Raw genomic sequence first — 13,937 nt, forward strand, 5'->3', positions numbered from 1 at the left:
ATCATGTTCAGTAAGGCAATGGTACTATCTTCACCCTCTGATCTGCAGTTGCGGTTTTCTTCTGCAAGCTTTTCCCAGCTGCAGCAAACCCCAACCTTAAGAGTCAGCGCTGCTTCAGAAACTGAAACAGCGGCAGCAGCACCTCCGCACTTTCCTCTTGCCGTTCCTCGCTATCTCCCCCTCCCCAGTTGTACCTTTCATCTCTCTCTTCTCACCTCACTATATCGCTCTTTGTTCTGATCAATCTCTTCTCATTGTCATCTCACTCTCATGTCTATCCCATCAGTCTATCTCTTCACTATGTCTCTCTCTCCTCATGGTCTCTCAGCTTCCTCTCTCACTAACTTCCTTTACACTAAAAAGTAGACTTAATTTCCTTCAAAATTTAGGATGGAATCTTTTCAGGTTTCCCTTTATTTGGTAATGAAGATCCCCTCTTGAGAGCCAAAAACAACCAAAGATCATGTCCTCCATTTTCTTCCACAACGGACTAGGCAGTGCTGACACCTTGCCCCCAAGCCCAGGACCTGTCAGCACTGACAATGCAAACCCTAGCTGAGATCAGTCAGCATGGCCCGAGACCTGTGAGACCTGTCAGTACCGAGCACATCCCTCCCTAGGACCTCTCAATGATGACTAGACTCCTAGCAATGCCAACACCGCACATGCCACCCTGAGACTTAAAAGTACCAAGATAGCACAACCCTAGAACCTGTCACCATATACCCAGGGATCTGTCAGTGCTGACACTGTATACACCCTTCCTTCAGACCTGTCAGCACTGAAAGCGGATACCCTTCCTTGGGACCTGGTTGTGCCGACACTGTGCACCCCATCCTTGGGGGCCTAACAGCAATGACATCACATATCCAAGGATTTGTTAATGCTAACACTGCACCCATCCCACCTTGGAACCTGTCAGCATTGATACTACCTACGTCCCCTACTCTAGGACCTCTCAGCAGTGGCATCCCACCCTGGGCCTTGTCCATGCTGACAATACACACACCCTTCTCCAGGACCTGTCAGCACTGACAGCAGAGAGCCCCCTCTTTCCTGGGATCAGTCATTAACGACTCCGCACGTATCTTCCAGGGGGTGAAATACTGAACAAGACCCTGTCTATGTGCGTGTGAAGGATACAAACAATAACCAAACCCCAACACCAAAGTACATTGCTTTCTCACTGAAAGCATGTTGAGGATGTCAGTGACGTGGGCCCCTGCCAGCAGAGGGGCCCTTGACACTACTCATGCTCAACAGGAAATGGAGGCAGAGATGAAACCCAGTGTAGTGCTGGCGTTTTGCATACTAAATGCCCCTCAACCTCTGAGCCTGCACATAGCCATGTACTTATGGTTAAATGGTGGTTCCACGAAAGGCAAAAGAAATGAGGAGAGAGGATGCTCTGGAACAATAAATCTAACATAAACCCAATAAATCTAACATAAACCCTACATCTGGCTTACAGAACCTCTGAAAACATTTAGAGGGTAGTATTCATTAGTTCACGAGGGCTAACGTACATGCAGACCTCAACCTAAATTTTCAAAGTGGACTTGAAAATGAGTGTGTAGGGGCGTGGAATGCGGCCTTGCTTGCACACACGCTCGGCAGCAGGTACAAAAGTGTGCAAGTGGGTTTACGTGCATCCTTCCCAATATCGAAAGCATGCGTGTAAATGCCAGCTCCTTCGCCTCCCTCCTACCCCCCCCCCCCAGAACACCCGTTTCCAGTTTGCACACCCACAATAGCTTCTGCATGCATGCAACGCCTCCCCCCCCCCCTCAACCTTGGGCTATTTTCAACAGCCCATTTATTTATTTTTTTAACTTCTTATTTCTTTTCCATTTTTCCATAAAAAAACAACATATCGCAGCCGGTGCTCGTCTCCCCCATTTTTATCTCATGGTGCTACCATCATAGAGACATCCAACTTATTTCCCCCCCCCCCCCCCGCCCCCACAAGATTCTAAGAACAGGCATTTTAACATCCATATATTACCCCCTGCAAATAAGATTCCCTCCCGTCAGCTCTGAGCTACCCAACATGACCAATAAGGAGCCCAGACCTTATCATGAAGGAAGGATTGCCTTCTAAGCATACATGTAAGCTTTTCCACCAAAGCAATTTCGCGCACCTATCAGCACCAGCACGCAACTGTGGGGGCGGCCTTCCACAAGGTCGCAAGTGGAAATCTCCCTGCCCGAATCAAATGATCTGCAAGCTGCCTTTTGGCCGTCCTTAAGTTCTGATCACCCCCATCTTCCTAGCAAACATAAGGGAAGTTCCAAGTTAACTCTCCCACCCAAAATGCACCCCCCATCTCATGTGCCACCTGCTTCCAGAAATCTGTCACCAAACTGCGTTCCCACCACACGTGCAGGTATGTTACCCACCTGCACACATCCCTCTCCAACAGAGATTGGATGCACTAGCTGAAAACTTAGTATAGTATACTGGGAACCTGTACACCCCGTGAATGAGTTTTACCACGAGTTCTACCCTCTTCTTATTACCTATAGAAATCTTATGCTTTTTGCCAAATATTTTTCCAATTTTCCACAGTCAAGTTCAGGTGCAGATCCTTATTCCATTGCTCTTCCAGTCTAAGAGGGGGATTTCTCTCCATTTGGCTCTCCAACAGAGCTTTATAAAACTTAAGAGATACCTCTCCGTGGCACATCTTCACGAACAATAACTTTTTCCACTGGGTCGAGCATCCTCCACTCCCACCCCTTTCTCCAACATGCTACCAACTCCTCCATCAGCCTCTAGTAAGAAGACTCCGATTCCCCTGACACTGCATAATCCTCTTGAAGATCTTGGGCGTGATCGCAGCTGCGCGTCCTCCTGCTCCCAAAGATGCCCCAGAAACTTCAACCTCAGCTTCCATCATTCCACTGCTCCCCTACACAAAAAAAAAAGTACTCGGCAGCCTGGGCTTGTGCTGCACGGGTGGGAAATCCCGAGCTCTTACGCGCTGTATTCCAGATCTTAACAGTGTGCGAAACATGAGGCCTTGCCGAAGTAATCCGACCTCCCCCCGCCCCTCAATTCTGGCTGCAACCAGGCCACCCATCAGCTGAAACTCCAGCGAGTACCAGGGCATCACCTGGTCTCGCTGGAACCAGGGCAAGGCGCCCGTTAACCCTGCTGCCCAGTAATATCCCTGCAAGCAGGGAAGCACCATCCCGCCTGCCTCTTTCGGCCTCCAAAGCGCACTCAATTTAATACGCGCCTTCTTGTTGGGCCATATAAATGTCCCCTTGCAGGGACTTGAAGATCCCAACCCAGTAGGTAACACGGGACGTGCTGCAATGAATATATCAGCCTAGAAAGTGTATTCATCTTAAGAACATCAATTCTTCCAGACCAAGAAAGAAAATTTGTCATCCCAAGTCTTTTGGAATCCAGTCCACCACTCCTGCATAATTATGTCTATACACGTCCGACAAAAGCCCATTTATGTGTATGAAACTGCGTTTTTATATGCATAAATGCCCCTATAAAGTAGGCCCTTTGTGCATTATACATTTACTGCAGAGAGCCCTTTGCGCAACTGAAACCAGTTTCCTTGCAGTCCTCCTTTCGCACGACACACACTTGATGCCAAGGGAGGGGAGAGGAAAGGGAAGGGAGGAGAAGTCGTGTGCTGATGTACTACAAGAGGCTCTGCAGAGAGATTGAAGAAAGAAGGGAAATGAAGAGATGCTATCAAGAGAGTAAAACAGAGACAGAAAGAGCACACCAAACAGCAGACTGCGCAGTGAAGAAACAATGGCACCTCCTTTAGGTCTCCTTTCATTGCCATTGCAGGGTTTGACTCTTTAATACTTCTCTCTCTTTGGCTCATGAGGCAAGAGGGAACAAGCAAGACACAAAAGGATCACGAAAAGGGAGGTAGATTGCTCTCCATCAATGGGGAACTGTACAAAAGTTGGGGCAGAGAATTTAGCCAGCAATATTTGTATGCAATTCAGTGCAGTTTCAATAAAACAGATACTGAATTTTCCCCTGAACATATTTTGTTCTACCAGTCATGGCCGCCCGACTCTGTAACCTAGTTTCATCCCTCAAATGTTTTCCCCCAGCTTTAAAACTCTGGACTGCTTTTCCCTCTAAGCTGTGTGCGTGCGCACAGCTTGTAAACCCTGCGTACCCACGCTATCGTTTGCATTATAGTGGCTCGAACCACACCAATTTGAAGTCAGCTTTAGAAAAAAAAATCGCACAAAAGAACATTTTTGCAATCATAACTTTTCAAAAATTCCTAAAACTTCTCTCTCTATTGCCTTTTCCCTGCAGCCTGGCTTTCCTTCCCAGATTGCAGTTTCCTAATGGTTTCTGCTGCCACCTCGGTTACTAGGGAACCACTTGGCACCACTCCTGGCTCTGTCATGTTCCTGGGCAGCATGGTGCTGTGTCAGTGTGTGGATAGCTCAGCTCTTCAACACTTGAAGAGTCCAAATACATTGCTTACTCGCCTAATTCAGGGTTCACAAGGCCGACTCAGATTATAGTGACCATTATTGCCCCTCGTGATGACAGCATAATCTCAAGGGCAAAATTATGCCCTCAGCCTTTGGTTTCACACCTTATAACCCAGCAGTAAGATTTCCACTCCTCATGGCACTGTCTTCCACTGTAACCCTCCAGTAGAGTCAATATCTCCATAGTTGTATGGAATTTATGAGTTAACTTTCTCCCCCTGCATTTCCATCTCCCCAGTTACATACCCCTGTTTTATTGTAACTTTTGCTCCTTCAGGTTATTGTTAATGTTTGAATTCTATGTTTCCTGTAAACCGATATGATATGACCTCCGTCATGAATGTCGGTATAAAAAAAAGCATTAAATAAATAAATATCTGAATATATAACATAATAAACTATCTGTGCATTCCACACAGGGAAAACAGCAAATGAACAATATCTGTACACCATATTATACTGTGTATATAATATCTAGCATCCATATATTACATGTTGTCAAACACCTACAGAATATCTATATATCGTACTGCAGACTGTATATATATATCACACTGCCTATACAGCATATGCACATCATGAACTGTATATGTTACATGAATGTACTGCATGAATCATAAGGTCTGCATAAATTAAAAGTCTGTATAATCCTTTAAAGTCCATCTGTCTGCTGATTTCCATCCCTGCAGAGGCAGAGGTTCCTACCTGAGGGCTGAAGTCCCCGCCGTTGTTCCAGCAGGCACAAGGGCTTTCTCTCCAATTCCCTCCTGCGTCTTCTCTTCTCACAGAGCAGGAAACTGCGGTGGTTAAACGGCCTCTGTCTTCAGCTATAACTTCCTGCCAAACTTGATCTCATCATCACCTGTGTAACAACCACGCATGCACACGCTAGATGTGGGATCACGCTTGAGCATGTACACCAGATGCAGCACATACTTGTGTTTGCATTGCATTGTTGCCCATGTACATCATACACTGCACTGCGTGCAACAGACGCTGCACACCACTGACCTCATTCAAAAGATCTTTCAAGCGTGCCTCGAGATGTTGCTTGTACATATTACATCCTATGAACTCCACGAGGCATCTCTCTTTGCCACAATGCAAGAATTAAGAAGGAATTAGCACTAAATTTGAGAGATTAAGATCATATATCCAGCATACTCTGGTTTATGAGTAAGGTTAATTGCTGTCATGGTATATGAAAAGCCAATCTATTTGGAGACATTACCCCCTGACAGGACACTTGTGTACCTGTTCTGTGCTTAGAGTATGTATTTGCTGCAGATACCTGTGCCTACGTGCTTAACAGGGCACCCATCTGTGCCCAGCTACTTTACACGTACACTATATCAGATGCTGCACATACCTGTGCATAGATCCCACCCGAGACATGCAAATGCTTGCTCTTCCTCTTCGGTGCTGTGCATTGTATAGTAAATTACAATGAAATATTTAGTTGGGCCAGGTGATACACAAATTCCAAAGTTAGTATTTTATTAATAAAGTGCAAACCAATATAAACAGAATCAGTGCCAGCTCTGCAGGCTGCACGCTCTCGCTGCAGTGCTAGAACTCGCAATCCATCATGTTCTTTTTCTTTTTTTTTTTTTTAAAGATAAAAGTTTACACTGTGATCTTCAGTGTAGGTAGAAGTCTCTTGCTTCTTTCTCCAACTGAGTTTTGAACCCTCCACCGCCCTTGTCACCAAAACTCTCCAGTGGTAGCTTCTCAGATCAGGACACTGGAGACGGGAACTTTTGTGGACCTTCCTCTCGCAGGAACCACGATCCTCTCCTCCTCTGTCAGAGCTGGAGGGACGAGAAAAGATGGTTAGATGCTGGTTACTGTTCTCAATACTTACTACTGTGAAACAGACTTGGACTTGTAACAAGAAGGCAATTACAACTGATGAGACAAGACAGCGTCCCATAACGCCCTGACATTTACAGTTTACACACAGGCAGAGCCCTGCTGGGACATTACCTTCCAGTGACTGGCCTGTGCAGAGGGGCTGTTGCTATTTTAGGATGAAAAGAGTTCAGACTCGTTCTTTTATTGGAGGGGGTGGAAAGTGTTATCCAGGAGCATACCCAGAATTTGAGAGGTACCTGCTCCCGCCTCCCTCCCCAGTCTGAGAAGGGGGCAGAGCCAAATGAAAACCAAAAGCAGCACACAAAGCTGAAAACTGCAAGTAACACTGAATCATCTACCGGGTTAAAAAAACAAGGCAACAAGAATAGGAGAGAGGCAAGGAGGTTAAGGAATTAGACAGCTGACATGGGAGAGAGATGAGGGTTAGTGAGGCTCAAGGAGGAAAGAAGGATGAGAAAAAAGGAGCATGAAAGACATTTTATTTCACAGGTGAACCCAAAAAATGCATTTCTATTCATAGCAACAAAAAAAAAAAAAAAAAAAAAAAAAATATATATATATATATATATATATATATACACACATATATATACACATATATACACACACACACACATGGAAGGTGTGTGTGTATATACATACCAGAAGTACTCATGTAATTATCTAGAATCCTCCCAAATCGTTAATACAGCATTTATATACGAGGATAACATAAATAACCTTCTTTTCCCAAAATTATTTTATCAAATGAACTTCACATTCACATTATTAAAAACACATCATACTATGTCCCTAGTACATAATTTCCAACTTTCAAATTGTAATCCTGTCACCAAATTTTTACTAAAACCTTCCCAAAATAATTGCTTTTACCCCACTATTCAACAAAAGTGTCCATGTTCTCCCTTCCTGCTGTATCTTAGAAGGAAAAACACCTTCCTCTTTGTATAAGAACCACACTTTCACAGCTGTGTCCTAGATTTTCATGGGTAAACTCCCCGCTGTATCCTAATCTTCATAGGTTAACACCCCATGGGGTAAAAGCAATTTTTTTGGCAAGGTTTTAGAAAAATTTGGTGACAGGATTAAAATTTGAAAGTTGAATATTATGTACTACGGACATAGTATGATGTGTTTTTAATAATGTGAATGTGAAGTTCATTTGATAAATAAAATAATTTTGGGAAAAGAAAGTTATGTTGAGTTATCCTCATATATAAATGTTTATATATATATATATATATATATATATATATATATATAGACACACACACACACACGGAAGGTGCATACAATCACATGCATAAATAGGAGGATGAGAAAAAAAAAACCAAGTTGAAATTAAATGCAAATGTGACCACTGGGAGCGCACAGCACCACCACAAAAAATAGAACCAATAAGTGCTTCGCCATTCATATTATGTAAAATTGCTTCCTGCAGACTCAGACAGAGAACACAACGTTAACATGTGATGAGTATTAACAAATGCCTCACATGACTGTGTTAGAGAAGATGTCAGCAGATAAAGCAGAGTTGCTTACTTGTAATACGTGTTTCTCCAAGATAGCAGGATGTTATCCCTCACAGAAGGGTGACATCATATAGATGCCAGAGCCCAGCACAGAAAACTTTTGTGCACACTGAGCATGCCCAACATGCCACTATCCGCGCATCCACATTTGGTCCCCCTTCAGTCTCGCAACATAGAATTGATGAGCGAAAAAAATAAAAATAACAAAATGCAGGAAAACGCAACTCTGCGGGTTTCCTGAGGACTAACATCCTGTTGTCCTAGGAGAACACCTGTTACAGGTAAGCAACTCTGCTTTCTCCTAGGACAAGCAGGATGGTAGTCCTCACAGATTGGTGAATACCAAGTACAGGTCGCTCCCGGTAAGGCTTATGACCAACAGGCACCGAACCAAGTGCCAATGGGCACAAAAATAATTGAGCTGCTGTTGGTAACATAGGGAGACAGCATGAACACAACAATGGGACCTAAGCAGGGAGAGTTGGGTTTTTAAACCTGAAAGAGGTTTTGAAGGACAGATTGGCTGAAGTTACTGTCATGTCAACCATCCTTTTCCAAGTAGTATTGAGCAGCAAACGTGTGTAGGAAACTCCATATTGCGGCTCTGCAGATTTCGGCAATGGGGACCGCTCGTAAATGGGCCACTCTTGCCACCATGGCGCTCACAGAGTGAGCCTTAATGTGGCCTCCCAGCTGAAGGTCTGCCTGTGCATAGCAAAAGGAGATGCAACCGCCAGCCAGAGTTTGTTTGCCACCGCCACACCCATTCTTTTCTTGTCAAAGGATATGAAGAGTTGCGTGGACTGCCTGTGGCCTGCAGTGTGTTCGAGATAGAAGGCCAAAGCCCTCTTGCAGTCTAAACTGTGTAGAGCCTGTTCGCCTCGGTGAGAATGAGGCCTCAGGAAGAAGGTGGGCAGAACGATGGACTGATTAAGATGGAAATCAATGACCACCTTAGGCAGAAACTTAGGGTGAGTACGTAGGACCACTCTATCATGAAAGAACTTTGCGTAGGGTGGATATGTCACCAATGCCTGAAGCTCACTAACTCTGCGAACCAAAATGACCGCCACGAGGAAGAGAACCTTCCAGATTAGGAATCTTAGCTTGCAGGAGTGCTTAGGCTTGAAAGGGCCATACATGAGCTGTGCTAAACACCACGTTGAGGTCCCAGGACACAAAAGGATGGCGCATGGGAGGCTTCATCTGAAGCAACCCCTGCATAAATCGTCCTAGTATGGGCTGCACAGAGATGGGCGTACCACCAATACCGTGATAGTATGCCTTGATGGCACTCAGGTGGACCCTGACCAAGTTGGTCTTTAGGCCCGCCTCGAAGAGGTGCAACAGGTAGTCCAGCAATTTCGGTGTGGGCAGGCAAATGGATCCAAGCCATGACCTCCACACCAGATGGAGAACCTCCTCCACTGAGCCCTTAAGACTTCCTGGTGGAAGTTTTTTTGACACTACCTCTAGAAGCCGGAGGATAAAATTTCCTTGGCTTGTAGGCCGGTCGCTTAGAGTCATGCCTGAAAGTTCTCTTAGGGACAGAAGGAAACTCAGACGGCACAAAAGAAAGCTGGCGCAGCGTTTCATGGTGAGCCTTCAACTGCACCACAGTCTCTCGGATCTTTTCCCCAAAGAGATCATCAACCACACAGGGTAGATCTGCTAACCTATCTTTTTTGAGATGTGGCGACCAGAATTGTACACAATATTCAATATTCAAGGTGCGGTCTTAAGTCAGAGGATTTGAGCCAGGCCCATCTTCTTGCACTAATCCCCGCTGCAGACACTCTAGAGCAGTGGTCCCCAAACCTGTCCTGGAGGGCCACCAGCCAATCGGGTTTTTGGGATATCCTCAATGAATATGCATGAGAGAAAATTTGCATGCACTGCCACCATAACATGCAAATTTTCTCTCATGCATATTCATATTCGGCAAGGAGGAAATAGACACCTTTGGAATCGTCGACGCGGTCGGACAGCAGCGGTGTCCCGATGCTGGCGAGTGGTCGATGGCACCAGCTTGAACGAAGTCGAACCTACAGTCGGGATTTTTAACTGAAAGAGAAACTCCATTTTCTCTAAACGAGCCTTACGATCCTTTGGTGTCATTTGGGCACATTTGGTGCAAGTTAGGACATCGTGGTCGGACCCCAAACACATAGCACAGACCCTGTGCGGGTCAGTGATGGACAGTGTTCGAGTACAGTCGGGACACCGACGAAAACCCGACGCCATGACTCCGACAAAAATTTAGCCGTGGTGCGGTCGATGGTCAATAGGCCCCGAAGGGATAACTCGACGGGAATCGACTGCAACAAGGGTAAACCCTTACCTTTCGACCGCGGAGTATGAATATCGATAGGGTAGAATTTTTTGAAAATTTTGAAAGAAGTTTCGTGAGGTAAATTCCTGTCAGGAATTTCAAGAGAGCTCCTTAACCTGTATGGCTACTGCTGCACGGAAAAAAGAAGACTGAAGGGGGACCCCTGCTGGATGCAGGGTCAGTGCATTACTGGGCATGCCCAGTAGGTGCCAGTGAAAGTTCTAGAAACTTTGACAAAAGTGTTCCGTGAATGGGCTCCATCCTGATGATGTCACCCATATGTGAGGACTACCATCCTCCTTGTCCTGTGAGAAAGCATATATGTGTGTGATTGAGAACCTATATGTGTGAGAGCATGTGTGTATATGACTGAAAGCCTGTGTGTATAAGTGAGAGAGCGCATGTGTGTCTGTTTGTGATTGAAAGCCTGTGTGTGAGTGAGAGTCCTTGTGTGTGACAGAGAGGAGGAATTTGCTGGCAAACCCCGTCCTTTCCTCCTGCTAATTCACAACAATCTCAGGCTACTTGTGAATCCAATGCTCCCAGGTATGGAGAACAGAGCATTTTTTTACCTTTATTTTTTTTTTTAATTACTGGGTCTTTGTGTCTGCTGTTCTGAAATATTTTATTGGTGTCTGGAAATTTTTGATACGAGTTTTTAATTATTGGATATTCCATTCACAGATATTTTGAAATTGTTTTTTTTAGTATGGTTTTACTGCTATTGATTTTATATTTCTTGATTTGTTTTGAGGACTGGTGAAGTTTCTCTTTTTCCTTTGTTACACTGCATACAGTTTCTTTGGCCTGTTGCGGTTTCCAGTTCAGTTTTTGTCTGCATATTTCTAGTTATGCTTTATGGTCTCTTTATTCTTTGTTAGGTGAGGTCAGCACATGTGATTTGGGTGAAGTTTTCTGCTGGCGTGCAGTTTCTGTGTAGCCTGGCTTGGTCCGTTTTCCTAATAGGAGGTGTATTTATGTCTTAAGACCTGGTATAATATTTTCAGTGTTGCCTTTTCTTAGGTAAGGTGGTTACTGTTTGAATGCTGGAAGTTGGTGCTGTTCTGGTTTACTATTTATGCAATTTCTTTTCAGAGAGAGCAGTCATCTTTCCCTTGTGTCATTCTTAACAATAAAAGTAATATGGGGTCTTTCTTTAAACTTTCCGCCGTGGATTATAATGAGCAGCGTGCCACACATGTGAGCATTATTCCCATCGTGACACTCCTGATGGACAAGGTTGAGAACCACTGTATTAGGGACGGGGGGGGGGGGGGGGGGGGGGGGGGGGTGTTAGACCCATGTGACTAGGAGGCAGTGTAGTTTTGATTACAAGAAGGAAGAACGTGTTTCAGTGTGCTCTCCAGAGTCAGGCCTTCAGCTTAGCAAAAGAAGGGAGAGGCACTGCCCTGCCAGTTCTTGGTGAAGGGCTGGAGGAAAAGAGAGAAAAACAGAGTGATTTTTGTAAGTTTTCCTAGCCTGATTTTGGCAGTTTGACCTGCACCTTCTGAGAGGCTGTAACCCCCCTCTCCAGAGGTGCAGAAAGGCCCTGTACACCCCGTCGGTCCCATCAAGGTGAGGCTGCAGTGCCCAGCCAGTGAAACCTCTTGTTTTTTTTCCTATTTTGTGGTAAGGAAGGTGTTTTTACTGCCCCCCTTCTTTGCCTAGTGAGAGAGCTATTTTTCAAAGAGAAGAAGATCAACCGGAGTTTCCACCCTGGGACACAGGCAGGTGAAGATCGGGAATGCCCTTCTGGAGTCGGGTATTGTTGGGGAAAAGGGACATCGGCCCTGGCAGATACCACAGTCCCTTGGGACAGATATTCAATTGCACATCATGGATGGATTACAAATTCCAAGTTTCAGTAAAAAGGGACACTTTCTCAGAGGGCTGCATCAGTTAAACTTGTACTATACCAAAAACAAGGAATCTGGATGTATTTGGACATTTTATTTATTCACTTTATTGATTTTCCTCCAATCAATACCAGTAAATATTATTTTGAACAACCATCCAGCGAGTACTGCCTGTTTTATCCAGGTACCTGTCCCAAAGAGCAAGAATAACAACACACACACAGGTTTCCCTTCCCTGGGCCACAAAGGTTATTCTTCACCCCCACAGCAAGAATCCCCCCCCCACCCCAGGAGAAAGAACAGTTGAGGAAAAAACAAAAGAGCTATTCCACTTAAAGACACTTTGCTATGGCCCTTTGGAATCATCACTATTCCCCAAAAAAGGATTACATTAGATAAATAGTACATTGTAATGATGGCACATAAAAACCTAATGGTCCACCCAGTCTGCCCAGCAAGTTTCTCATGGTAGTAACTGCCACTCTATGCAGGGTGCCCCGTGCCTTCTATTAAGGGGTGTAGCGGTTGCTCCATGCAGTTACCCCCAGGCCTTCTGTTAAGGATATTAACTGCCACTCCACGTAGGCTACCTCCATGCACCCCTTTCTTCATTTCCAATAACTAGCATCTAGGGATCCGCAGGGTTCATCCCATGCCCTTTTGAATTCATTTAAAGGTGACTTTTAAAAACCCAGCATGCACCAAAATTGGGAGCTACGCACAAACGTCAGGCTCAAAACGTGCCCCCCCAAATTGTAAAAGCCGCCCAGATGCGTGCATATCTCCCACTGTGCGCGCATCTCACTCAGTTTCAAAAGAGGCGTGGTCTGGGCATTGCAAGGCATGGACAAGAGATGTACATGTAAATACTTATGGGCCCCGGCCCGCACCCAGGGCCATCGCTATGTAAGTTTATTTTTGCTACGGAAGAGGTGTAAATTGTAAAAAAAGCCAAACAAACATAACATAACCCCCTATCCTCCTCCTGTGAAACCTTCTTGAACTCACTCCAAGCCATCGGTTTTAGGCAGCTCATCTCCTCTCCTACTCACAAAGCCGGGCACACACTAGACCTTATATTTATTAACTCCTGTATCCACTCACCCAATACCTCCTCATGCTCCCGTCCCATGGTCAGACCACTCGCTCATCAATGCTCTCTTCATTATAAACACACACACCACAGACAACACTGCACGCAGTACCACCTTTGTCTTCAGAAAACTCTGCTCCACTGAGGATCTAACCGCAGCACTCTCTAACTCCCTGACAAAACTAGATTGCTCCAACCCTGAAGCTGCTCTCGCCTCATGGAAGAACCTTTCCAATGACATAGCTAATGAACTTTGTCCCCTACCCACAGAGACATTCGTCCAGCACAAAAAAACAACAAAAAACCATGGTACACCACGGATTTAAAAAGAATGAAATACATCCTCAGACAGAGAGAGAGAAACTGGCGCAAAAACCCCACCCCGCAACAAGCCGCTAGTTACAAATCTACCCTGCATTCATTCAGACTCTCCACACTAACGACCAAACGTGACTATTATGCAGCCAAAATACATGAATACAAGTACAACCCAAAAGCCCTTTTCTCCTACATTGCAGACCTCACTAAGTCCTCACCACTCTCCATATCAGACCATGAAGCCAGTAATAAATGCGAGGAAATCACACTCTTCTTCCAAAATAAAATAGCGAACATCCTCCTACGATTCCCTGTCTCCCCACCCCCCATTCCCCCCTCCACTCCTTTGCTAAAGGCCAACCTAGATTCATTTGAACTGACCTCTTCCAAGGAAATTGAATCCATTCTCAAAAAGTGTAAAACAGCATCCCACCCCA

General features: G+C 45.1%; 2 protein-coding genes across 4 annotated transcripts in view; both read right to left on the minus strand.

The window, feature by feature from the left end:
• Positions 1-5,838, minus strand: part of LOC115094248 — a 70,485-nt gene extending 64,647 nt beyond the window's left edge. For all 3 annotated transcript variants that reach the window (XM_029607090.1, XM_029607091.1, XM_029607089.1), the window contains exon 1: positions 5,200-5,838. The gene's annotated coding sequence lies outside the window, so the exon portion shown is untranslated. The remainder of the gene's footprint in view (positions 1-5,199) is intronic.
• A 202-nt stretch (positions 5,839-6,040) lies between these two features.
• Positions 6,041-13,937, minus strand: part of SPNS1 (sphingolipid transporter 1 (putative)) — a 57,022-nt gene continuing 49,125 nt past the window's right edge. The window contains exon 13 of the mRNA XM_029607088.1: positions 6,041-6,305. Within this exon, the coding sequence (XP_029462948.1) occupies positions 6,226-6,305 (80 nt within the window). The 3' untranslated portion in view covers positions 6,041-6,225. The remainder of the gene's footprint in view (positions 6,306-13,937) is intronic.

Source organism: Rhinatrema bivittatum, chromosome 6, assembly GCF_901001135.1.
Source record: "Rhinatrema bivittatum chromosome 6, aRhiBiv1.1, whole genome shotgun sequence".
Taxonomy (NCBI): domain Eukaryota; kingdom Metazoa; phylum Chordata; class Amphibia; order Gymnophiona; family Rhinatrematidae; genus Rhinatrema; species Rhinatrema bivittatum.